Genomic DNA, 27,143 nt, shown 5'->3' on the forward strand with positions numbered 1-27,143 from the left:
GAAGTTCAATGTAATTATGTGTAAAAACTGCTATAACTGGCGTTTGTTATTCACTATAAATAGATAAAAAGAAAAACATGAGAAAGTATATACATAAGGTGGATATTTTCCACCTTATGTAGATAATTTACCAGCTTAATCACAAAAAACTAATTTATCTCTTCTATCACAACATCTATAATTAAAAAGTATAAAATAGCTGAAATTACAAACGGCTGGATGAAAATGTGAACAACGTAAATAAACTTTAGTAATAGAAATATGTTTGGCATTATGCAATTGTCTGCAGTTTGTCACATGATGAATTTAAAATGATCTTTTCCTACACTTGCTTTTATTTGCAGCCCTTCTACTTTCTAGAAGCTGTTTTAGCTCATGTGTCTTTAACTTATTCATAACTGAAAGCGTTCTCTTCTCTGTTCATTTTATGCCGGCCCCACAAGTAGAAACGAAAATAAATAAAAGATATTTTTAAAAACAGAATTCAAAGCAGTTTGTGGTATTCGACTTTATGTTTAAAGTATAAACAGACCCCTATATTTAGTCTTCTTTTTCAATTCCAACAACCGACTTGTAAATTTTCTCCTTTGTATTATGAAAGACACACAACTCAAACAATTAAAAGTACATAAAATGTCATGTTTATTTAGTTTAAGTCATATTTCACTTAGCATCGTAAATCTGTTTTCCAATAGAAAGCATTCTATACAGCTTCAGGCAGGAAATGTCTCACTCTTTACACCTTTTCTGTCTCTTTTGATAAACAGAAGGGAAGAGGCGTGTTGGGGTCACGCTAGCACGCTGTGGTAGTCTGGTGGATACATGGTTATATTTAGTGCAGTTATTGCATTACAAAGCAACCATCCCAAAAAACAAAGTAGTGCAATTTTTTTTTTCTACTCACACAAAAGAGGAAGTCCAGATGGTCTAAGGCGTTTAGAGTTTTTCAATGTTAGGCTTCATATTGCATACAGAATAAGACAGAAAATTAAATCAGAACCCTTGTAAAAATTGTGCTTCAAAATTGAAAAACCTCAACTGCTTTTATCAGTTGCTAAATTGGTCCGTTTCAAAAAACATACTCCGCCAAAATATAATGAAAGTAGCTAATTGTTGAGCTAAGACATGCAGGACTCATTCATTTTGTCACAGCCTTGATCTGGGACTTTTTTCCCCCCCTTTCTGTGGAGTGATTTTAAAAGTGCAACCAGCAAATATTGTGGTAAAATCTCCTCATGTTGAGGCGTTTGGAGGGGGAAATAAAATTTTCAGGGGTTTGTAACTGTAGCGAGGAGTGAGTAGCCCCAAAGACAAGACTATCATCACTACAAGACGACGAGGAAAGTCAGAACTAATGCATTACTGAAATACTTAACCGTAAAAAGAAACAATCAGAAATTCATGCAACACTTGCATAGATTTTTTTCTTTTTTTTTTAAACCATGCTGATTTTTTTTCCTCTTTTAAATATACAGAACACTAGATAAATACCTCTGACACATGGAAGCAGTAAACGAGTAAACACTGACCCTGTGTAGGAACAGAGATGGGTCGTCACTCGTCAGTGTCACGTCAAACTAGTCGTTGGCTTGTGGACTGGAAATGGTGCGGGATTTAGGAAGGCCAGGACTGCCAAAATATGTGACTATTTGTGTCTGATCTGTGGTGAAATGTTTGCATGTAAAGAATTGACATAAAATTTTCACACAAGAACAATATGAATAGAACATTTACCAATGCACAAACAACACACTTATAGCCTTAAATAAAAAAGTCAAATGTTTTTGTCCCTTCTGGCTTTCCATACAGCAACAAACATCTGACTTTTTACCCTTAAAGTGTTGCTTGTGTGTTTGGTACATAAATAAATTGTGCCCAATGTGAAAATGTCCAAGCATTACAAAAAATAAATAAATAAATATATATATATACTTTTCTGTTCTTTCCATACAGTAGTATTTATATGGAATGCTAGTAGGGCCACAAACCCATTATCTTTGTCGTCCATGCATTGCTTCCATGTTGTTTCCACATGCAAACAATGCAACACACAGCATGTACGGTGTGCAGTTCCACTCAAAAAGTCACAGGTTTTTGACTCTCCCGGCCTTCCGCACAGGAACGGACAGACACGGCATCATGGGTGCTACGAGTGTTTTCGAAGCCCAACAAGTTTGTAACGTGGAGTTGAGGACTTGACACCTGAGGATCCGCCTTGGTAAAAACCAGCCTTTTAAAACTGCGGTGTTCAAAGAAATGACGCCATGTTTTCCACAGAGGGTGCGATCCGTGCGGGAAGTGTGGATGCTACAATCAGTTAGCGTGCTACAATCGAATTACGTTGCGATTGGTCAGGTCAGAGAAACCAGGTGGTGCTGGAGGTGCAAAAGGCATGCGAGCTTACATTCGGTGAAGCATTGATTTCAAGAGGAGCTGCAGCTGGGCAGCAGCATGTGCTTGACATGTGTGAATGAATTGATGTAAACAAACGTTTTGGCAAAGAATTTGTCCCCTGGAATACGCTGAACATTCCCTTCCTTGGTTGTATTTACATTCTGTTTGCCCATTTTTAGATTAATAGAGGTGTCAGTGATTGTGCAACAGCAAAGACAAGGGATGTCCAGAACGTACTGCACTGTTGGTGACATATGAGGTGATTCGTGTACAAATGGATGGCAAGAAATATCTGCCCATAGCCACAAAAATCAGACAAAGAAAGTAGCAATGAAACAAAACCAGGTGGCCATTCAGTATATACATTGTATTCAAATGCATTACAATTAACCCTAAATGGATAAAACACGGGACATTCCTACATTAGTTTATTCCATAAAGATCATTCACTTCCTGTACTGCCGTAATGTGCAAATCGTCTTGAAATAATTATACATGCAATAATAAAGATAGTTAAGTCTTAGGAATTTTAAGGCCAGTATATGCGACATCCTACAATAGAGAAACCTTTAGGCAAAGCAGCTAACGTCTGAGTCTGCATTCAGCTGGTAGCCTGAAACCTTTCTGTTGCAGAGGTGGATAGCCCTGATGAATTTAACTGGAACTGCTTGACCCCAGAGAGACGAGCATTCATCTCGGTTTACAGAAAATAGGAACCTGGAGGAATAAGAACTAGATTACCCATTCACAATAACTGACTGTAAAGCAAAGAGTTGGACTTTTGATACGTGTTTTTTTTTTTTTTTTGAATGTGTTTGGATCTGTGCATCAGCCGGGGGGCTCAGGGAGGAGGGGAGCCGTGTTGGCGACCTCGAGGCCAGAAGGCGGCGCTGGTCCTAGTAGTTGTCTCGGGGCCAGGGGCGGCTGCGCTGGCGGTTGTTCCTCTGGTTGTGGCCCTGCTGGGCTTCGCGCTGGAGCAGCCTGTCCTGTGATTCGTGCCCGTTGGCGCTGTGGTCGCTGCCCGGATGCCCTCGGTGGGAGGGGTACCTGTCCCTATATGAGCGGCCATGACAAGGGGAGGCGCAACCATCCTCTTCCTCTTCTTCTTCTTCTTCCTCTTCCTCCTCTTCATCCTCCTCGACCCCCGTGTGGCATGGGCTCCCCCTGCGGCCCCGGGACAGCGAGTCGCTGGCCTCATCAGATGGCATGAGACTGTCCTGCTCCAGCGGAGAGTGGGCTTCCTCACCAGCTTCCTCCTCCTCCTCACCCTCCAAGCCCACTGCGTCCCGCGGCTGAGTCTGGTTCTTGTTCTGCAGAATTGAGACGGTCATGAAGGAAACTGGGAGGAAAAAGAGACGGTTCTAAAGAAAGCACTTTTAAAGCTGCAGTATGTAACGTTTAAAAAATATATGTTTTTTTTTACGTATTTGTTGAAACTGTCACCAGGTCATGACAGTATAATATGAGACAGGTAATTTTTGAAAACAAAAAAAAGAAATGCAAAATCAACCAATCAGAGCCAGACGTGACTTAGCATTGTCTCCGCAGCACCCTCGTGCGGCGGAGAAGCAACTTACCATTACAGGAAAACCATTATTGGTGGCGATGCTAACACTAATTAGCCTTAGCATTAATAGCAGGCTCTGCTAACGGGTAGAAGAGAGCAAGGGAAGGGTGTGAGCAGCATGTACACAAGCATGATGGACAGTGCTAATGCCCTCCTCCTGGCTCTGATTGGTTGTTTCTGACAGAGTACTGCATGTCTTCAGATGGCACTAGGAGAAGCCAAAGAAGTTTGATTTTTTTCCACAAATTACACGTCTCATCCACACTGTCACACCATAGTGACAGTTTTAATAAATAGATAAAAAAATTATTTTATTTTTTTACATAAAAGTTACACATTGCAGTTTGAAAGCAGCTCAAGGGAATAGTTCTGATATTTTTGGAGTAAGCTTAAGTTTGGGTTATCAATCTTAGTTCTCTAACCTGCAGCAGATGCTGCGTTGCATCACAGTGGATTTTGAAGAAACGTAAACAAATCTTCAAGCAAACATTTAATCTGATGGATCCTGGCACCACCACTCTCCTTCACTCCCCTTTCTCCAGATTTTTGTTCTTAAAAACAACTCCAACTAAAAAATGAGAAGAGCTGTGTGATAGGATACAAGCTGTACTTTGTAGCTGTTAATCATCCAGACTTTCACAAGAGGCTGCTGGTGAATTCACTTTCAGTTTCTGAGCCAAACACGTCTTATTATACAAAGTTATGTTGACTGATGTTTTTGCAAGTTGTGAAAGCTGATGCGCCATTCAAGGCCTCACTGTTTTATTTCCTATAAACACATCATGTGTGTAGTTGTTTGCATGTCGTTAATTTGATTTAACATTATTTACATGAAACAAAGAAGCTGTAGATGTCAAAAGATTATTTAAAAATTCCAGGTTTCAAAGTTTTTAGAAAATGTTGCCACAGATCTTGTGTTTTTTTATTTTATTTAGCCAAACAATCAGCTTAGTTTATGAACAAAAACGATGGTGGAACAATAGCCATAATCAGCATTTCATTGACTTAGTAGGGTGATTAGAAAAACAGCAACAAACTTACAGCCTCTTATAAAAATGTAGCTTATTATATCTCTTATTGTTGTGTGCCATGAAAATAAATATCTTAAGTTTTTAGCCGTTTTAAATTGTTTTAAACAATCAGCTAAGGAACTGGATCCATCTGACTAGGAGTTTGCATTTTACTGCTTTTCTAAAAATTTACTGCAATTCTGGCATCCGTAACGGAAAGGGAACCGTTACGGATAACTGCACAGAACCTTACTTCAAAAAATATAATAAAATAAAATAAAAACTTGAACAATCCCTTTAAGACTCAGACATCAGATAGAAGACAGGAATGTAAAATACTGGATGTGAAAAGGAATCTGAAGAAGTCAATCCTACAGGATAAGTGTGTGATTCCTTTGTTTATCAGGTCATAGGTCATGCAAGCGCCGAACTCGACCGCATCACTGACTTGAAAATAGATTAATAAACTTTTGTTCAGACGTCTTCAGATCAATTACAGTCAGAAACAAACGTTTTACTGTAATTCAGATTGGGAACCTTGTGAATTATTGTTCACCTCCTAATTTCAACAAATCTGCAGAGGCCAATGTTTGCATGACTCACAATAGTCACATTAATGAGAAATATGATTGATAAAAATAAAGCACAGATACGCTTTAACACCAATCTGACAAAATGTCCCTTTGAAGGAGTTACATTTTGCTGCAGTTGTTTCTCCTGACGAACATCCGCCATGCTGGAATGTTTAATGTTTGATTAAACATCTTTTCTGAACAATAAGGCTGTATTATTAGGAACAATGACTAAAAAAAATCAAGCTAAAATTTACTACAATACTTTCAGTTTAAATAAAATGATCAGCCATCATAACTCTTTGTCCCCTTTAAGACTGAAATGTTGTGACTTTGCAAGATTTAACCTTTAATAAAGCTGTCAGTACTCATAATATAATGGCCACTGTCAGATTTGACCATTTCAGGTTTTATATTTGCACTTCCAGTCAAATAACTCAATAACTTCTGCTATGAATTCAAATTGAAGCCATAAAAACCAACTATCACAGCATTGTTTTCATTACTTCGCTCCAGATTGTAATCAATTTACCACAGTTTTAATTAAATGCATTCATCTTCACTAGAAAAAAAAATACTAAAAAAGTATTACCAGGAAAAACAACTGGATAGGTAATTAGCTCTTCTACCAGATAATTCTTTCATAAAAAATCCTGACGAACAAAAACAAATATTTCTTTCAATTCCTAAACAGAGAACTTACTGACGTATTATTGACTAAAAAGAATCTAAGTTTCCACAAACTCCTGCAGAAAAGAGGATATTTAATCAGCCATTTCATATTTGTCCTATCAAATAACTTTGATAGAGAGAAAACTGGAAGATTTAAAAACTGAACATAATAGTTTTCGGAAAGCTTCAGTAAGCAGGTGATTCCAGCTCCCCATTCACTACACCTGCGTATAAACAATACTAAAACGTATTCAGGGCACATCTAACACATAATTTATATTTTATTTTCTGGGACTTGTATGCCCACCCTCTCAAATAAAACCCTGGGCAACTGCCACAATGGCCAGAAAATTGTTAAATATTCTTTTTCATTTAAAAACATGTTTCTTTATATAAAGTCTACCTGTTTTTTTCCTGTTTGCAATAAAATAAAGTGACTGACTGAAAATCCTCCAACAGTAAGTCTATATTTATATGTTTTTGAGAAACGTTGAGACCTGATCAGTTTATCTGAGTTTCTCTTTTAGCAGTGAACGTGTCCATGAAATGGTAAATAATGAATGACTGGAAGAAAAAAAAATAAAAACAAAAACATTCAGCTCAAATTTAGATTTGCATTGGATTTTGTTAAAATGTACAATATGACCAACAAAAAAAACACAAAAAACCCCACAAAAACTGAAAAGGTTTTATTATCTCAAATACTTGTAATCATAAACACTAAAATTTCATAAAATATGTAAACAAAATCTGCTGATAAGATTTGACTAAATTAATAGCGATTTTACCAAATTCCTTTATCAGACAAAATTGGAAAGTGGTGAAATTTGGAACCAATGTGTTGCCATAGAATGGAAGAAATAAACCTGAGGTGCTCAAGGCTGGACAAGTCACAACATTAGGCAGATTTGACTAAACATTTATTTTAGACATGACTGTCAGGTTAATTGGCCTCTCCAAATTGCCCCTATGTGTGAGTGTGTGTGTGCATGGTTGTGTGTCCTGTGTGTCTCTGTGTTGCCCTGCGACAGACTGGCGACCTGTACCCCGCCTCTCGCCCGAAACGTTGGCTGGAGATGGGCACCAGCACCCCTCCCGACCCCACTGAGGGAAAAAGGGTGCAAGAAAATGGATGGATGGATGGATTATTTTAGAAAGCTAAGAAAATTAAATTAAAATGTACGTATTTTCAGATTTTAGAACAAAATGAATCATCTGACTTTTATAAAGTGATAGTGAGTGGGTGCTTTCCACAAATATAAAGAAAGACAGGCAGCAAACTTAAAAGTATTAAGTTACTTTTAAAAGCTTTTTGTCCATTGGAGGCCTTCAGTTGTAGACATTTTATGCAGATATTGCATAAATATAATATAGCAGAACTCCTAAAATAATCACCCTGTATTATCACCTTTTTAAAATTAAAAAACATCGACTTATTTGATTTTACTGAAGCCAAAGCTGAAGGGCCAAAGAGCAACCTGTTGCGTTAAACATTGATCTCTTTTCTCTTAATATTCACTGTGAGCAGGAATAACATTCACAATGCATGCTTGGAAAGGATAAAAACGCTGCAGAAAGAATGAAATGTTTTTATCTCAGTTATGACTCAGAAATGGGGCTTCGCTGCATTATGAATTCACCCTAGTAGCTTGTAAAAACAGGAACTCACCTAAAACCATAAATTAAAGAACAAAATACATGGCGCAATAAAAGAAAAAATACAAGCAAACAAAAACCATTTCTGGCGAGATCTAAGTGAATAAAGCATGGTTTATTCACTGCCTCAGCCGCCGTGTTGTGTTCAGCTGTCAGGAGGAGTGTAAAGGGAAGGAGGAGGAGGAGGAGGAGGGGTGCACATACATAACATATAAACCCCACTACTCACCCCATTGTGTAAGCGATCATTCAATTAATCCCTGTGTTTCAGAAAACTGCAAAAGTGTTAAGCAGGGATGAGCGAGAGGACAGACAGGACAACTTGAGACAAATCAAAACACATGAGTGAGTCTGAGATGGCAACAAAAACATTCAGTAACATTCAGCTTCACAGGAGTCCTTAGCCAGGACTGAAAGGTGTGGATTTGGGCTGCTGGGCCTACCTGCAGGCTGGAGATGGCGGAGGGCGGGGTCATCAGGCTCTGCTCCAGCAGCGGGTTCAGAGGCGTGTTTCCTGGCAGGTGAGTGGCGCGCCAGTAGACCTCCAGGTATTCGGCCAAATGCTCGCAAGCATCCTCTAGCTGGTTCTCATCCAAAATGACATCAAACATATCCTGAAATAAAACACGTGACACTGTCTTTAACCCTTTACGACCCGAGTTTAAAATGTTCGCCTGGATATTTTTGCTTATTTTGCTTATCAACATGTGATGACCTTATTGCTTTGCGTACGCCATTCGTTAAATGTCTTATGAGTAAATATATTTGCCCATTTATCCATAATAACTGGAACTTTTGTTATGGATACTCCAATGATGAGTATCTTCCTTAAACAATAAGATCTGTCAGTTGCAGTGGCTCTGACTCAAATAGAGGTGAAAATAGATTAATACACAACTGTTAATAGTGATTAAACTAGCAAATTATGGATAAAAAGCTCCAGACGGTGAGCACTCACAGGGGGGCACTGAGAGAGTTTGTCTGCAGCCATCATCTGCACATTCAGGTGCTTGCTCTGAGACTTCCCCCTGGACTTGACCAGCCTCTGCAGCACCTGAGAGACGAAGCAGAAACCCTGTCAGGCTCCTGAGAGGACAAGGCAGCCTGAAGATCCAGAGCAGAACGAACCTTTGGCGAGGAAACTTTCACGTAGACGATGATGGGAGCGAGGGAAGTTTTAGCGAGCTGTGCGGGGTGGTTGATGGTGTCAGCGTCCAGAACCACCAGCTGCAGGGTTTTGGCGAGCTCAAATATCCTCTCAATCTCACTCTGAACCTCCGCTGCACAGATGAGACGCATGTGGTGTATACTTGCGTAATAGCTAAAGCAAAAAAGCTTTTTGTGCTGATGTTTGCTCTGTTACCGAGACTGGAGCGGGTGTTGGATCTCTCCATGATGGGTCTTTTGTTCAGGACGGATCTCTTTGCTAAGGACAGGTCGGCAGTTACACGGGTGATGGAGATCCTGCAAATTCAGCTTATATAAATAAACCTACAAAAGGATTTGGGACTCAGAACGCTGTGAGAAATTTTACTGACCTTCCTTCAAATCTGTGTTTCAGAAAGTCAAACAGAGCTTTCTGCATCATGTCTGTCACCTAGAGGACAAAAACATACACTGTGACAGAAGAAGAATTGTATATTTTAAAACTGACTTTACAATTTTCTAATTAATCCACCAAGTTTTCATTTAAAGTGGATATATTTAGAAAATGTTATGTTTTTCATTTGGGTTTCTTCTGCTTCTAAAAACAACACAAGCACTTCAGAATAACGCTCAGCCATTATTTGTTCATAAGTTAATGTTTTTTGGTGTCTGGAAAATGAGCCGTTCTGAAAACCTCCCTATTGTTGAATTTCAAACTTTGGGTTACCTAGCAACCCAAGCAGAGCTTAAGCATGTTTGGTCTTGCTTACTCTCAAAGCTCTGCTCTCACACTGAAAAAAAATCCTACCTTTTTAAAAATTTCCCTCCTCCCTCAAAACTTTCTGCGCTCGCATTAAATTCCTCGTCTGCATATCTTCTCTTCTCCTATTTATTTCCTTCACGTCACAGAAAAACTTCCTCCTAGACTTGATTGGTGATTTTAGCTGTCATGATTTGTTTGCTCTCCTCAGGACCAAAGTACTAAATTCTGCCTAGCAACAATTCCAGCCAATAGAATGAAAGCATTCGACTCTGTCTTGGGTTCCACTTGTTTTACAACATATGACAGCGGTTTACTGATTGCCAACAGATACACATGTTGTACTAATTTAAAACAATATTTCAGAAACTCTGGCACATTATTTTTATTTGCAAGCAGAAAGAACAGTAGTGAGCAAGCAGGATAAACCTGCACAAAGTAGAAGGATGTCAATAAGAAGAGGTGTTAAGTTAAATCAAACTGCAGAAAACTAAGTTTTGAAAGAAATTTGATACTGAAAATTAGGACTCCCTCTCTTAGATTCAAAATGTATGCTCTAAAGAAAGAAGATTTCCTTCATATTCCACACATCAGCATCTATTTAAATAAAGAACTATGTGTTATTTTTTGTTTTTGTTGAAGAACAAACAGATTTTGGGTGTAAAATAAAGAGAGGCTGACCTCATAGCCCTTCAGTGATGGTCCCACCAGGACCACCGGCCTCATAGAGGGCACCACGTCATAGGGAGGGACATGTTCCTGCCAGAAATAGGTAAGGACGAAGGAACAACGAGAACAGATTTATTTATTGTTACAGCACAAACAAAATAAAATATCTCCTTTTTCACTCGCACAGTCTCATGTTCAGAGAAGGCCATTATTTTATAGCCCTTCTAAATTAAATCCAACAATGATTCCAGCTTGTATAATCACTGTGCATAATTCAACTCTTCTTTGTCACTTAAAAGAGCCAGACATACCTGTTTTTGCTTCTGTTTAGCTTGTGAAAACAGAAACATGACATTAAACGACAGCTGAAGGCAGCAGAAACTGTGTTCGTGTCCCAGTGATATAAGATGGGGCTGCAGTACTTACATTCACCTGCAGATGGCGGTGTGGTCCTCCAGCTTCCGGACACCATGTCCCCTAAACTCGAGGAGTTGCCTCCTGTTTTCCTGCAACAGCAGCAGCAACAAGCTGGCTCATAGCTCTCATTTTATGAAACAAAATCATGTTGGAAGTAAAAAAAAAAAGAAGCAAACATGTGATGACCTCTGACCTCTGTTTCTGCTCCTGTTTGAGCCTCATGGCCTCCAGTCGCAGAGGGCTGGGGATGAAGGCGATGTCCGCTCCTTCTTTCACTAACCGCCCGATCCACCAGTCATTGTTGTACTTCTGTTAAAGCCAGGAGGTCAAAGGTCAAATCTATCCATACAGAGGGTTCATCAGCTTTAGCAGGGGGTCATAACTCACTTCTTTGATGTGCAGGAAGTCTTTGGCATCAAAATTAACTGCAGCTCCTTGGACAGGACAGTCCTCATCCAGAGCTCCGCAGTAACTCACATTTGTCTTTACGGCAAACGCTACAGGTTTGGACTGCGGAGCAAAAAAACGACAAGAATATTCATCAGTGAAATGCAGAAGTCTCTTGACCTGACTTTTGGGCTTAAATATTTTGAAGCTGTTAAATACTTTCTTTCCCTGCTTAAACACTAAAATTAAACTTTAAAAATTATGTAAAATTATGCTTATGTACTCACAAAAGTATTTAAAAACTGTAAGGCGAAAATTGAGAAAGCAGATTACTAAAATTAAAGTTAAATTAACGTCTGTATACCTTCAGGTTTCTGCGCACATAGTGTTCCAAGTCAATAATTCATTAATTTTGATGAAATAATCTGCTAGTTTCACTGGCAGATTATTTCATTTCTAACATGTTTCCCAGGTTATAAGTGAAATAATCTGCCAATGGAACAAGTATTTTTCATCAATATTAAGGAATTATTGATTTAAAACAAGCTCCTGCTTCTCTGTCAAAAATGTCTTCTAAGTTAGTTTTGTCTTATTTCAAGTGTGCTAAAATATTTGCTCTGAGAACTAGACAAAAAAATAACTAGTAAGATTTTGTGTTTTTTCACTGAAGGCAACTCAAAGTGCTTTAACATCAAGCTAAAAACATTACATTGCAGTGCTATTGTTAAGGAAAATCATGAAAGGTTGTAATCCAAGCTAAAAGTAATCATGTTTCTTAATAGTTTTTGTGTTAATTTAAAATAACAGTGTTTGAGCATTTTTTTGAAGTTTTCTGGAAGTGTGCTCCAGATTTGTGGTGCATAAAAACTGAATGCTGCTTCTCCATGTTTGGTTCACTTGATCCAAAACACCTGAACAGTCTGGATAGTTGAAGCAATGACTAAACATCTGCGATGTATTTTGATGCTAAGTCGTTCGGTGATTTATATACTAACAAAAGTATCTTAAAGTCTATTGTAGGAGACTTACTGTGCTTCTAAAGGTTGAAAAACAGAGAAAAAAATGCACAAAATACTGCAGGCTAACGATGTAAATCTGCATGATCTGCATATCAATAACACAATTCCTGAAGCTATTGGTTTTTGGTTTGTTTTTTAAAAACTACAATTATTAGCATCGTTAAGCCGTGTGGAGGCGGCCCCGGTGTCGTACCTTAGCTCTGTCGAGCTGCTGCTGTGCCTGGCGTTCGGCTTCACGCCGATACGCCTCGCGGTCCTCCTCGGCTGACAGGTCTGAATCCGACGGTCTACTGGTATACGAATCAGCCGACCCCTGTCAGGACACAATCAGACCGAGATTAATTCATTCTGCACATCTTCTGCTGGAACCTCTGAGGAGCAGAAACACAGACCTGCCGTTTCAGCTGCTCTCATCTGTGTTGTCTTCTGCAGTCTGTCTGCATGCAGGTGTGCATGTAAATATGTGTGTGCATTCATGACCGAATTCATGTGGGGATCTATGAAACAATGCACTGCTCTCCCACACCAGCTATCTTATGACAGACCAAATATAGCACAAAGGAAGCAACGCTTCCTCTTCTCTCCCGCTTGGCCCCAATCCATTCCAACATCCCCCTCAGTGCAGCACATACATCCTTTATTCCCCTGTTTATCCTCCAGAGGCTCCTTCTCATTAGAGAAATACACGCTGGTTATCATTTTTCAATGTAAGCAGTTTCAGAACACGTCCCAGGAATGGCTAGCATGTTAAGCTGAAAGCAAAAGATAGCAGAGACGCTATCAGATTTGTTTTTCAGTAACTTTATGGTCATTGCATGTTTTAAAATATACATTTTAATCCCAGAGAAGCATGAGTTAAAACATAAAGTAGTTTTTAAACAATAATTTTATTTAATAAGCAAAAGAAGCAATTCTCACCCAGTAATTGTAAGAAATTGTCATCTTTCGAATATCCTTTTTTTTTCTAAAATGGGTTGTTTTCAAAAACACATTCAGAAATGTTGATGTTTATTTAAAAATGTTTTCATCCACACAGGAAACACAGAAAACATATGATTTTTACCTGTAAGTGACACATGGAGCGTGAACATTAAGCCTCCTTAAGGTGGCAAACACAAGAAAACAAGAAAAGAAAAACAAGAAAGGCGAACAGCAAAGTGGAAGTGGTGTCTTCTGTGGAGTTGCTGCAGCACCATCACAAGCAAATAATCCACCATTTTTGTTGGTTGCACATGATGTGTGCAACACTTTTTGAGCTATAAGCTGGGTGAGTGGTTGGGCTAAAATGTTGAGTAAATACATGAGGTAAATTTCCACTGGAATTTGTTTTGGAAAAATAAAATCTGTTCTGTGTGTGGATGCAAAGCGAAAACGGGTTAAAAACCTTCACGTTATAGAAAAAAACTCTCCTGTGTGGATAAGTTTCAATTCACAGTGCGATCACACTTGGTTCAGATCAGGTCAAAGTTCATGAGTCAACAATAAGGAATAAAAACAGGAGAAAAATGGATTGACAAAACGGGAACTGTTAAATCTGTTGCAAAATTAACAGCACAGTCATACACAGTGGGGCTAGGTGATGGTTCGGATCAACTAGTATTTTCTGGCTTTAAGCTCATTTTTAGGAGGCATTTATTTACTTTTAACAAGTTAATATGGACAGTTTTGCTTCCTCTACAAAATAAATTGTAATCTGAGTACGACATTTTGTACTCAATTAGGTCGGTGCGTCAAAAAAGCAGGAACAGAAAAATCTGAAAGGAGGCAAATACTTTTTCAGAGTCCTGAATCTGTCAGTGAGAAGAACTGCCACAGCAAAACCAAAAAGAAACCAGCCCAGAGGAAACTATCACAGAAAGCCGGTAAGAAAACAACGTTCTTGGAAAGAAAAGGTACATTTTTATAGAACTGAAACAATTAATTGGGTGAATCGGGATTAATCGGTTACTGAAATGATTGTCAACTAAGTTAGTAATTGATTAATTGGTAACTTGTAAACATTTTGCTAATAATTTTTTTTTTTTTAAATCAAACGTTCAGTGTCTTTTGCTATTCAATTATTGATCGGTTAATCCAGGAACAGATCAGCTCTGTATTGATGAGTCGGGCAGAAAGAACTGAGCTTTTCACATGTTGCTGTTAGAAATATTTCCACTGTAGATGCTTCCTTTGCTACATTCCTTTAAAAAAGGAAGTTAATTGCTTTTTTCCATCTTTTAACACATTTCTAATATTTGATTTAATAAAAAGGTGTCAAAATAACCGATAACTAAAATAGTGGTTAGCTGCAGCCCTACACCTGGACAGTGTGGTACTATTTTCACTGAGGCTCAGTGCTGGTCATCCATCTTGCCAACATGTACAAGCGGATCCTCTGGAGGTCAAATTAACCAACATCTGCAAAGAAGTTCCCAAACAAAAACCAGAACCACCAAAGGCCTTTGCATATAACCCAAAACGAAGCGTTATTGACAGCAGCTCTGCGAGCGAACACCTCTCCTCGTTTCTTTTTTTGGTCTGGCGTCTATGTTAGATAACTAGATGTGATTTCTAGCACTCTGCGAGGCACCACTGCACCAGAGCCGGAGCAGCGCTGACAGAGAGGAAAGGAGGGTGAGCAGGAGAACGGAGCAGGAGAGAGAGAGAAGAGCAGCGTATAAAGATACACCGAGAGGACGGGAGGGCTCGAGTAACGGGGGCCAGAGGGGGGAAGAGCGGAGGAAACCTCCGGGGAAAGGATGAGATCCGACAGGACAAACAGGAAAATGAAAATATGAGACGGCGATATGAGGGAAAGTTGCATACCTGGCTGATTAGGAGCACGGCGCTAGAGCCTGATGAAGACATGTGAAATCTCTGACTGTCTTCACTGGGAACGCTCACAAACCCTCACAGACATGAAAGCAGAATAAATGTGGTGGTGGGCGCAGAGTAGAGGCGTCACATTTAACGTTTTCTACAGAACAGGAGGCGACTGCTGCTCTTTGTCTTTGGAGATGGCAAAGGAAACCTCTCCAAGCTGCTCTTTGGCCTCCTGGCCACTTGTTTAACACAAACACACTAAAAAAAGCGCTTCACCATGAAGAGTAGCAGGACATGAACTTATCTAGGAGAAGCTTCACTGCATTGCAGACTGTAACAACAAAAGCAACATCTTCATTTTTGTTTTCTTTTTTAGGTTGTCTTGTTATATTCCTGCTAACATCTCTGTCTGCAGGCTAAATTTAACTCTGCTCCTTCCTCCTCTGCCTCTGTGATTATTCTTCACGCGCTGCAACACTGATGTCCCCGACTCTGCAGGGCGGGGGCCAAGCAAGAAAAAAAAAAGTGTGTCACCCTGCTAGTTGAGCCCAGAGAGGGCCAAATCATCCAGCAGTCCGGCCAGCGGCTCCTCAACGACGGAGTTCAACGCTAAACACATTATGGTTTTTATTTTGTTCTCTTTGTCCTGTTAAAGTCACAGTGTTTGCACAAATGGAAAAACTCACTTAACAGAGTTCACAGAGACAATGAGAGCCAACCCAGTTAGCTGGTTGTTTAAGTTTTATTCCTAATCAGTAGTTCTGTGCTACACATTAAGGAGAAGCTCTAAAAACCGACTCTGGATCCCCGACCAGATTTTAGTTTGTGTCTGAATCATCTGGTTCTCTATTTGGACTTATTCTGTTACTTCACTGCAAAAACACAAAATATTACCGAGTGTTTTTGGTCCAGTTTCTGGTGCGAATATCTCAGTACACTTGAAATAAGACAAAACTAACTTAAAAGAGACTTTTCAGCAAAAAATAAGGGAATAAGTCAAGACATGATGACATAATATGAAACAACTGTCTTTGTTTCATTGGCTGATTATTTATTTTTTTATTAATATTAGAAAATTATTAATTAAAACAAGCTCCTATTTGTTGATGAAAAGTTAGTTTTGTCTTATTTCAAGTGTAGCAATACATTTGCACTGAAACTAGGCCACAAATACGTTTGTGTTTTTGCAGCGTGTGTATGTATTTCCCCAGATAAATACTGGAAAACATGTGCAGGTAAAGCTCCAATTGGGTGTTTTTCATACCATTTTCTTATCATGATAAGAATTATGATTTATTATTGTCACAATACATTTATATTAATCATGTTTAAAATCCCACCAAACTGTCCTTATTGTCAGGATTGATACTTTTAGTATTTTCTACACCGTCAGTTCAATGAGTGCGTAAATAAATACCAATAAACCTGAAAATAAATGAAGCACATTACAAATGGGAATATTTGGTAACACTTTATTTGAAGGGGTGTGCATAAGACTGACATGATACTGTCATAAACATGACATAACATCTGTCATGAACATAAAGAAGTCTTTATGAATGTTTATGACAGTTGTCATGAAGTGTCATTCGGTAAATAATGACACTTTTAATGCAAAGTTTCTCTAAAAGTTGCATTGAAAGTCCATTAAAAATACCTACTTTGCATTAAATCATAATTTACAAAATCATGCAAAGTTGGCACTTTTAATTGGTTTTTAATGCAACTTTGCATTAAAAGTGTCATTATTTACTGAATGACACTTCATGGCAACCGTCATAAACATTCATAAAGACTTCTTTATGTTCATGACAGATGTTATGTCATGTTTATGACAGCGTCATGTCAGTCTTATTCACACCCCTTCAAATAAAGTGTTACCGAATATTTTTCAAGAGGTTTTGTTTGTGTTTGTGGGGCTAAAATTGCTGTGACACACAGACAGTCATACACTTACCTAAAAAATAAGTAACAAATAGATCTCATCATCGCTTTTATCGTTATCACAAACGATAACTCCACATTGCCCAGCCCTGGTTCCACTGTTTTCATGATTCGTCTGTAAACCAAGGGGAAACAAATCTGCTTATGAAGCTAAGAGCTTTTTTTCTTAGACATTTACTTTTATCTTTAGGAGCAACGCAGCTTGATAAATTTGACTGGCAGCCAATCAAAACAAAGAAAAGAGCACGGCAAATAATGTTTCCCTGAATTTCTCCTCTTGTGAAACAACAAACGCTATTTCTACATCTTCAATAAGTTATTCTAACTTATATTTTACAATAATGACTGAAAAACAGATTTTATTTCTAATCAAAAAATAACTTTTCTGATTTTAAAATGTCTTCCCTCCAACTTTCTGAACTTTCGAAAATCCTCGGGTTGCATAAGTAACAGCATCTTTCCATCCTTGTACAACTTCAGCTGAACTGTCTTAGAGCAGCAAAATCTACATTTTTTCACCAAGTAGTTTCTGCATAAATCTGCTGTAGTATGTTGGTTCAGAAGGAATTATTTAGTCCTTATTTATTCAAAAGGTAAACGATCCTTAGCTCTAAGCGACTGTGTGGACGTGACGGACTGGTGAAACGTACAGGACGTATTGTTGTCTGTAAAACATTTAATACAATTTTATGCAAGGATTTTTAAAATAAACTAAATATTTATTGACTGTATTGAGGTAATTTTAGATCTTGGTCCTCAGGAACAGAGCCCAAGTGTTGCTTTTAAAGCAATAATATTTAAAAATGCATGTTTATTTTAAGAATAAATAGCATTCCACCAATTTCTGTCTTCATTTCTGAACCTGCAGCATTTACTATTTATTCTCCAGGAAATCCAGGTTCCCTTGTGTTTTCTGGAAATGGTCAGAAAGACCCATATATACTGTAAATATGCTCTGCTTGCACAAAATGTAACACAAATATCAAAACGGTGACCCAATAAAGACATTACTTTATCAGTGCAGACGCACTATCTGCACCGACAAAGGTTCACTTACCTCGGCATGGTAAATGCTGTGACTCAGTTCAGTAATCTGGTCTATTTATTTGTTTGAATCAATAATATTTTTGTTATATTTTCAACCAATAAGATTTGAATCACTTGGGAAGCCCTACAATCTGCATAGAGCATTTAACTTCATTGATCATTAAGCAGAACAATAAAGTTTTTGTTCTTTTCTATAGTTTTTTTAAAGTAAAAATCCCACAAATAGTAAATTACAGGTGTAAATAAATATTACACCAGATTTTCTGACAGGTTTGCACCAATGTGTTGTAGCAACAAAGACACTATTTCTGTATCATTTTGTACTATATGCCATTTTTTATTTACTTTTCATTTAATTTCCATTTGGGATTAATAATAAAGTATTTTTTAATTAAAATTTTGTCACTGTTTTGTTTTGTTTTCTATTGAAATATGACTCTCATATTTGTTCTCACTTTCTCACATTTCAATCCGACTTTTGTGATTTTATATGATTAAACCAAAAAACAAAGTAGCACATAATTTTGTAGCGGAAAGAAAGTGATGCTTGGATTTTTAAAACATTTTTTTAGATTACATCAGATTTGGATGTCTGAACCTGAAATCTTTGCTTATTTTCCTTTGCAAGCTCCATCAAACTGTGAGATTAAACAGAGAACATCTGTAAATAGCAATGTTTGAGTCTTGCCACAGATTCTCATTTGGATTTAGTCTCGACTTTGACTAGGCCACTTAAATAAATGAATACGTTTTGATCTGTAGGGTTAATTTCCAGCTGGAATATGAACCTCCTCTACAGGCTAACAAGCTTTTTTTGTTGTTGTTTTTTCCGGGACTTCCTTGTATTTATCTCCATCCATCTTCCTGTAACTGTGACCGGCTTCCCCGTCCTCATCCCCACAGCATTATGCTGCCACCACCACATTCCAACGTGTGGATTAGTTTTCTGAAGCTGCGTTGTGCCTTCAGCATTTTCAGATGATGAAACCAGCTGGTTGGTGAGTTATTATTAATGTAGGAGTGCCAGAGTAAAGGAGACTGAATACAAATACATGTCAAGCTTTTCGGATTCTTTTACAGAAAACAATTATTAATTTGTCACTCAGAATCAAAAATCAGACTAAAAAACCACAGCTCAAACATCTGCTACATGATCAAATTACTGAAAAGCTACAATATCAGCCTCTATTTCTGCAGGTTGGACAAAATCAAGTGAAACAACCACAATCAGGTTTGCAACCCCCAAAATCCCAAACCAAACATTCATTCCCCCCCAAAAAATAAAATTACCCATCAGCTTCGGTGTTAACAATCCACTGGACTCATAAGCACCATGCAATAAATCATTCTGTTAATATCAGCCGCGCTGCATGTAAAATCGATCAACCAAAGGCTGCAAGAACCTATGCAGAGTGCATGCAGCCGGACTGCAACCAGAAAGTAAAACAGGTGCAGGGAAGGAGGAAACAAAAGCCCCGCTGGAGGAGGGGAGGGAGACCAGGTGATGGAAGAGAACACGGGAATCTTTGACAGGAATACTTCATACTTACTCAGCTAATGATGCTGCTGCTGCCGCTGCTGCTGCTGCCGGTCCCTCCCTCTCTATACACTACCTGCTGGATGCAGACAGACTGCGCTGTGTCCCGTTCCCTAAAAAGGGACGACCTGCACTGGAGCAGAAACTGGCAACACCTTCTTTTCTATTCTTACCCCACATCCTCACATCACAACACAACAACCAACGCAGCATTTGCGTCACTTGATAAAACCCACCTCCTCAAATTTACATCACTCTCATTTATTATTCCGCGAGTCCGAGTGAACGTGCGGCGGCCGAGAGAAGAATCGGGTGAAACTGCTGTTGCTATCGATGCCTCCCTTAAGATTTCTCCTCCTGCTGCTCATGTCCTACATCTAACACATGTATCCATACAGTATCCTGCTGCAGAAATGAGTCATACTCCGCTGCTCCTCCATAGTCACACCCCACCCCTATCACAAGCAAGAAACTATCTGCTCTGTGTGTGAATGTTACTCCCTCAGTGTGAAAGCCTTTGTCAGTGGGAGCAGGAGGTGGTGCGTGTGTGTGTGTGTCTGTGTGTGTGTGTGTGTGTGTGTGTGTGTGCGTGTGTGTGTGTGTGTGTGTGTGTGTGTGTGTGTGTGTGTGTGTGTGTGTGTGTGTGTGTGTAGGTAAGATAATGATTGGAAAGACACTGGAGGAGCTTGTTTGAACACTGAAGCCACACATCAGCATCACATCGGCCTTCACCATGAATATTTGAAGCTGTACGACATTCCCTGGAAATCTGGAGGTTTTCAATCGGGAAAACTAACGATTCTGCTGAAAGAAAAGCCCGCTCAGCACTTTTCCTATTCCACTGCTCCACATTCCCTATAAACAATGATAATAATATCACTGCCTTATATGAAACTGATGTATTTTTAATCAATCAAATTTTATTTGTATAGCACATTTCAGCAGCGTTTCAAAGTGCTTTACATCATAACAAACACAAAAACACAGAGTCATGAATCATTACATTCCATCATTAAATTCATAATTGATTATGTTCCAAATACAACTCCAAACAGGTGGGTTTTTAGTCGAGATTTAAAGGAGGTCAGTGTTTCAGCTGTTTTACAGTTTTCTGGAAGTTTGTTCCAGATTTGTGGTGCATAGAAGCTGAACGCTGCTACTCCTCGTTTTAATGTTTTTTACATTCTCAGAAGAAAGTGTGAGCATTTTGAATCTGAAGGCAGGTGATTCAGGTAAAGTTATTCTTCACCTGAATCAACATAATCTAAGCAAGTCATATCTAGGTAAAACAAAGTAGTCCAATTTTTTTTTTAAAGGAAAGCAATATAAATGTTGAGCCAAAACCTGAAAACAAGTTGTGCCTCATTAAAATAAATATATTGTTTAGATGTACACTTGTAAATAATTTTCAATAAAATTTGCAAATAAATAAATAAAAAAAGAAATATATTGAATTTGCACATTCAGAAATTGAGTCTATTCTCAGCACAAGAACATAAATCTCTTTCTAAAAATACCTGCTGTATTTGGTCACGATTAATTCATTTAAATGCAGATTTGGATGCATAAAAGTCAAAATAAATGTGGTCAGACTTACTGAAGAAAGTACAAAAACAATATTTACTAAAAGATCAATATTTTCTGTCGCACCTAACTTTTTTTAATCTCTCATATTTCTGTTCTAGTTAAAGATAAAATATTCACCATGTCTGTAAACTGCCTTTGCTGGGGGACAAATTTGTCCTCTTCTTGAATTGCAGTTGAGGGCCTCAGAAAATCAACACAGAGGTCACAAACAGCCCTCGGGCCGCGCTTTGGAAAACCCTGCATTAATGGGTACCATTTCATAATGATTCTGGATGCGTTTAGCTTTACGGTTCATTTGAAAAACTTTCAAATGAACATAAATTTCTTAGCAGGCCGATGCAGATCCTTTTTGTAATCTTTTATTAGGGATTTATGAGCAACTCCCCAGGCTTTCTGAACACATTTCCCAGTTTTGTTTGAAATATGAAACTGCTTTTTCACTCTGTTTCAGGCCTGTTGTGTTCCCAGACATAAGAGCATAATGTGATGTGAGCTTAAAAATGAGCAAAACGTTTCAGGGCTTAAAAAATACTTTCAATGTCTGAAAGTCATGTTTTTGAAAAACAAGAAAAAAAAAACATCACTTAGAAACTGGCTTTCTGGAACTGGACTGATTCATCGAACAACCCTTGCCTGTTTGGGTTTAATATTTAACTGAACAGAACTCGGATTAATTAAACATTAGACCAGGACAAAAGCAGCTAATATACGGAAGATATTTAATGTTTTTTTTTTAATTGTATCTGGATCATGTGATGTTTTTCTCCCCATCTTTCAGGTTCACAAACTAAAAATGAGAATAGATAAACCAGATGAAGTTGGATAAAGCAGCTCCTTCTATGCTTCTATAGATCTGGTGGTGAAGACATTTATGGCAGATCTTTTCCTCCATACACACACCCTCCAAAAGAAAGAAATTCATAACACAACAGTTTATGGACCAACTAAACAACTGATTTCATCAAACTGGTCTGAAAAAGTACTGAGGTCTGACAGAAATGAGCTGCGACTGAAGGAAGAAGTTAAAAGAAATAAAATGCAACAGATCACTTTTTGAGTAAACTGCTTGTTAAGTCTCAATAGACCAAGAAAAGTAAAGCAAAAAGAATATTTGAGCTCCCAATACTCATTCAGAGTTTAGTTTTCTCATTAAAATACCATCCGGTAGAAGAGCATTTCCTGCATTAGCCGCTAGTTTCTTTCACTGAATGCAACTTTTCCTCTTTCACGCATTGAGGAAAGTAGGCTGTGATGATTTGGGTTGTCTGCACAGCCCTCCTTTAAACTACTGGACTCCAATATCAAATCTTTGATGAACTCTAAAAGCAGTTTAATTTGTTTAAAAAGGTCAGCTCAAGTCAAATGCTTCTTCTAATCCAGGACTGCCAAACTCATTTTTGTGTTGGGCCAAATCAAAATTATGAATGCTCTTAATGGGCCGAATATATCGCTAAAACCTGTTAAAATATCAATGAATTCTTAAAATAAAATATTATTGAACATCTTTTCAGGCCCTCCAGGATTTTGTGACTCTTTTTGTAATTTTTTTTCTATAAAAATTAAACAAATTTGGAAATATTTACAATACTTGTGGTTATTTATAACGGTAAATGTGATTTTCATTACTCGTTGTGCAGATCATGGACTATAATCTGACATCAATTAAGATTGAGGCAGCTGTTTAGTACAAGTAAGAAAGTTTTTGACAGTTTTAGAGAAAAATCGCCAATAATCTTCCAATTATTAGCGCAAAAAAGTTGCGGGGATTTCCTGATTTTTTTGTGAATTTCTATGACATTTCTAAAGAAAGTCAGGGAACTGATTGATATAATTTGGCAGTAAACAGATAAAAATTGAAGACATAATATTTAGGGCCACATAAAAAGCTTTGGAAGGCCGGATTTGGCACACGGGCCACGAGTTTGAGCACATGTTCTAAAGCAAAGCAAGATGTGAACAAATATTTCTTCCAAAGCAACTTGTCACAACAGTTTCAGCCTGAATATTATTTTAATCACAGCATAAATCTTAAATAACACCAAAGCACCAAATTAGTTTTCTAAAAGTGTCTGACCTGAAATTACTAATTAAAAAATTCTGGGCTGCGTTGGGATTTCAGAGCAACATTCCTCCATTTTCAAGCTTTTTGCTGCCCTCTGCTGGACACAAACAACACCTGCAACAGCAGACATTTCAAATCCAGAACATTCACACTCAGTGCTGTTACATTAGAAATAAAAATGACATACACACACTCTGCTGGTTTTATATAGGAAAGTTTCCTTCACTCTGCTGTTAATAACTCAGGAAACGTTTACCTGTCGTTTGATGAAGCTGGACGTCGTGTCTGAGGACGTGCTGCCATCTGAGCGTTTGAAGCGACTCTTACGTTTAGGCAACTTCCTGGGCAGCTGTGTAGAAAAAAAAAAACCACTTTCAGCATATTAATCACACACATGTGTGTTTCATTTGAGCCATTCCTAAAAAATGATACCCAGATTCCTTATAAAAGGACTTTACTGCACCATAATGCTGGGAATTTACTTTACTAACAATAGATTTATTATGTGTTATATAAAGTTAATAGATAGATCGATTGATAAAATGTCTAAATTAACACTTGTAATAGACTAAAAAAGCAATATTTGGATGAAAAAATAGTAAATTTCTTGTTAAAGTTAATTTGAAGAGACACGTAACAATACAAAAGATTATAAATGCAAAAAAAATAAAATAAAATAAAAATACAGTTGAATGTGAGAGGATGTAAAAGCAAAATTGGCCAGAAGTTGCACAAAAATAATGAAAAATAAGAAATAAAGCAACTAATCTGTCTAAAGTTTTCAGAGTAGGAAGATTAAAAATAAAACACTGCTAACATTTTTCATAGGATAATGAAAATTACACAATTAAATTGAATTTTATCATTCCTACAGCTTGTGAATTGCATTCAAAATAGAATTATGTCAATGAATTACAATATTATTTGGTCTGAATTACTCTAAAAGATGCTTATATGATGCTTTCTTATGACAGCTCTGCACTGCAAAGTCAAACTTTAGTTGAATATTACTAGAAGAACCAACGTTTACTCTAAAGTTTAAAATAAAAAACAATATTTAAAGAAATACCTAAGCCTTCCCAAGATATAAGCAAAAATAATCATTTTCCTGCTGCAGACTCCCAACAGAAACAGAGTAATAATATCATTTCCCTCAGGGCCGGTCCAAGCCTTTTTGGGGCCCTAAGCAGATTTTCATTTGTGCCCCCAAAACAACAACCAGATGCTTCTTCATTCCTAACACACCTGCTATAATTAGCATGTGGTATTTAAGTGTGCCATTTTATTTTAATTAGTTGAAAGTAACATTAGCTGATAAACACTAAATTTACTGTAAACAAGTTTAATGTCTTATATTTTCCCAAAAGTGGCATCAGAGGGAAGAAATCAACCTATTCTTTGTCTAACGACTATAAAAAATAACATGGAAATTGCTGTAATTTTAAATACATATTTAAATTTCATCGCTAGTTTGGTGCTCTGGTGCCCCCTTGTGGTGGGGGAACCTTCAGCAGCCATTTATACGCCTCAGCTGGCTCTTATTTAATAATTTCTACACCTTTGTTTAGCTGCTGCTGCATGTAGAACACAATGTGACAGTTTTCAAATAAATCTGAATACGAAACGGAGCCTGAATAGCAGATTCTGCTCTGGGCCCCATAAAATCTTAGTCCGGCCCTGAAAGGCGCTGTGACGGTCTGTAACATACACATTTTCTTGCAGGGTTTGTGGTTATTTTGAGTCTTTCTCAGTTTTAATCATGCATTTTCCCAGCACTACTTCGCCTAAATGTGATCATTATTTAATCTAAATAAAACATATTTCAGATTTTGTCGTCGCGAAGGCGCAGAGGGTCCCCCCCCTCCCCTCCCCCCCCTTAGTATTACATGAAGCGCTCATGGTTTCGGGCTACAGGTTGCAGTTGGAGCCACGACCTGATTCAAAACGCTGCAATCCCGTCATGTTGCTGCTGTGCTTTTCTGCGTTACTGTAGACGATGCGTGGCTAGAAAAAAAAAAAAAAACCCGCACAGAAATAAATAATAAAAGATCAATGTAAAGGAGAGGCCTGATGTGTGAGTTTGGACCAAAAAGCAGCAGGTTTGATCATTTTTAATTTTTTTTTTTTATATATATATGTGTGGGTGGATTAAAGCCTCCATGTCTGAACCTGATGCTCCGGTAAATAATAATAATAATAAAATAAAAAATCTGCGATTTGACAGAAAGATGAGGGGAGGAAAGAAGTACAAGACTGCCAAACCACGACGCCTCAAACGGAACAACAAGTAGCATCTGACACGGTCTCTACTAACAACCTGCCCGGAGAGACGGAACTGCAGTGAGTGAGTGGGTTTACCTGGAAATAATGCGACTGAGAGCCGGTTTCCACAGCAGACAGAGGGTCTACGGGCGATTTGGACATTTTGACTTGCACCATCTATTGAGAGCGCAGGGAAGCGGGCGGCACACAGACATGCGTTACTGGAGGAGGAAACAAGACGCACCAAATACATCTATATGCAGGAAGGAGAAGAAGAAGAAGAAAAACACTGGCAGGAGGGAAGAAGCGACCCGTAACATTAATGCAGAGCTAAGGGAAATAAAACTATTTCCCTCCCTATGATAGAGTAAAAACAGTCGTTACATCGGAGGGTAGAGAGACTGCAGCGAGCAGGAGAGACATCGGAGCTAAATTAAACCTTCAACGCCGAGGCGTCAGTTCCTCACAGGTCCGTGCGTCGCTGAAGTTGGTGTCCGATTCGGAGCCTCTTCGCTGGACTCTGCGCCGCTTGCAAGGTTACAAACCTGAACTGAACGAGTATGCGATGCTTAATGAGGTCGTTTAAAAATATTATTTGGGATTTGTAAAGCATTAACTTCATAAATGAAACTCAAAAGAGAGCAGTTTTGAACATGTTGAATTTTGTGGATTTTCTGCTTGAAACTCGGTTACGGTTTAAACATGAGTTGAGTTGAGTTACGATTCCGACAGATTATTTAAGTAATCTTTAGTAATCTGTATTCCGAACATGCGGATCCATTTCTTACTATTGTAAATATTAACAGACGAGAGAAGACAAACATAAGAAGTAAAGAATAACATGAATTCAATCCGAAAAGAGATGAAAAGAAGCACAATTTATTTAATTCCAGCTCAAGTCAAATTAACCCAAAACAAAGTATCTTCTAAATCTTCATATATGTTATTCGTGTAACGGTTTTTTTCTATTTATGAAAGCATAGAAATTAAAATATGGATTTTCTGGCATCTTGAGGACTGTTTTGTAAAAGTTTTACTGGATTATTCTGGATTGTCTTTTAAAATGCTGTTTTACAGTAGCCTACATTCCCATAATTTTTTTTTTCATAATTGAGCAAATGTGACATGAATAAACATTGATTTGAAAAATAAAACTACTGACGATGGCCATTTTTACCACTTCTACATTTTACATATCCGGACTTAATGCTGACATCAGAACCATAACAATAATAAAAGGAGTATTCTTTTTGAGCAATTTGCAAGTAAGCTACTTTGATTTTGTTTGCCATTTCCCAAAAATATGGATCGTTCAATCTTGTAAAAATGTTCGTCGAGCTCATTGATGCCTCTTCGGCAGACGTTTCAAATTACTTGACATACTTTAATTGAAACCCATCATCTAAACTCGAAACTGAACCTGATCAAAGGTAGATAAACGTACCTAAAAAGTGTCGATTCTGAAGCCAACTTCAGCGTCCTCGGGTCCGTACTAAGTGTTCGGTCCTGCTGGGGGTGTCCGGCTGCACAAACACAAAAAAAAAACACCAATTCATGGCAGCACAACACAGGATCACTATTTACGTATCTGTCATGCAAACCCCCTTGTTCAATCGGGTTGTTTGACTTGCCT

The 27,143-nt window shown here is 38.0% G+C and overlaps 1 protein-coding gene and 1 long non-coding RNA gene across 3 annotated transcripts; one reads left to right on the plus strand and one right to left on the minus strand.

Annotated features, from left to right (window-relative positions):
* Positions 1–618: 618 nt before the first annotated feature.
* Positions 619–25,917, minus strand: cacnb3a (calcium channel, voltage-dependent, beta 3a). Of its 2 annotated transcripts, XM_008414180.3 has the most exons (15): positions 25,607–25,917; positions 23,505–23,597; positions 12,463–12,582; positions 11,251–11,373; positions 11,057–11,172; positions 10,873–10,952; positions 10,758–10,777; positions 10,459–10,536; positions 9,410–9,468; positions 9,235–9,335; positions 9,000–9,151; positions 8,830–8,925; positions 8,315–8,485; positions 8,101–8,146; positions 3,522–3,704 (listed from the first exon to the last, which is right to left on the minus strand). In XM_008414180.3, exons 1-14 carry the CDS (start codon positions 25,685–25,687, stop codon positions 8,117–8,119), a joined length of 1,320 nt encoding a protein of 439 aa, XP_008412402.1. In that variant the 5' UTR covers positions 25,688–25,917; the 3' UTR covers positions 3,522–3,704; positions 8,101–8,116. The 2 variants fall into 2 exon arrangements, with proteins under 2 accessions (XP_008412400.2, XP_008412402.1); XM_008414178.3 differs by lacking the exon at positions 8,101–8,146 and having other exon boundaries at positions 619–3,704; positions 25,607–25,916.
* On the plus strand, positions 25,125–25,797 carry LOC145552265 (uncharacterized). The gene is made up of 2 exons (XR_014088252.1): positions 25,125–25,347; positions 25,473–25,797. It is a non-coding gene; the product is annotated as an uncharacterized LOC145552265 (long non-coding RNA).
* Positions 25,918–27,143: the final 1,226 nt, after the last annotated feature.

Source organism: Poecilia reticulata, chromosome 7 (assembly GCF_904066995.2).
Source record: "Poecilia reticulata chromosome 7, P_reticulata-male-v2, whole genome shotgun sequence".
Classification (NCBI taxonomy): domain Eukaryota; kingdom Metazoa; phylum Chordata; class Actinopteri; order Cyprinodontiformes; family Poeciliidae; genus Poecilia; species Poecilia reticulata.

What these genes read in the sequence shown, in the direction of transcription:
- cacnb3a (XM_008414178.3), bottom strand. Translation starts at nt 25,687, where the DNA reads ATGGTGCAAGTCAAAATGTCCAAATCGCCCGTAGACCCTCTGTCTGCT. An exon ending in AAACACAGATTTGAAGGAAG is followed by an intron (nt 9,336 to 9,409) that starts GTCAGTAAAATT and finishes CTGAATTTGCAG; the next exon opens with GATCTCCATCACCCGTGTAA. An exon ending in CCGCCATCTCCAGCCTGCAG is followed by an intron (nt 3,705 to 8,314) that starts GTAGGCCCAGCA and finishes TCAATTCTGCAG; the next exon opens with AACAAGAACCAGACTCAGCC.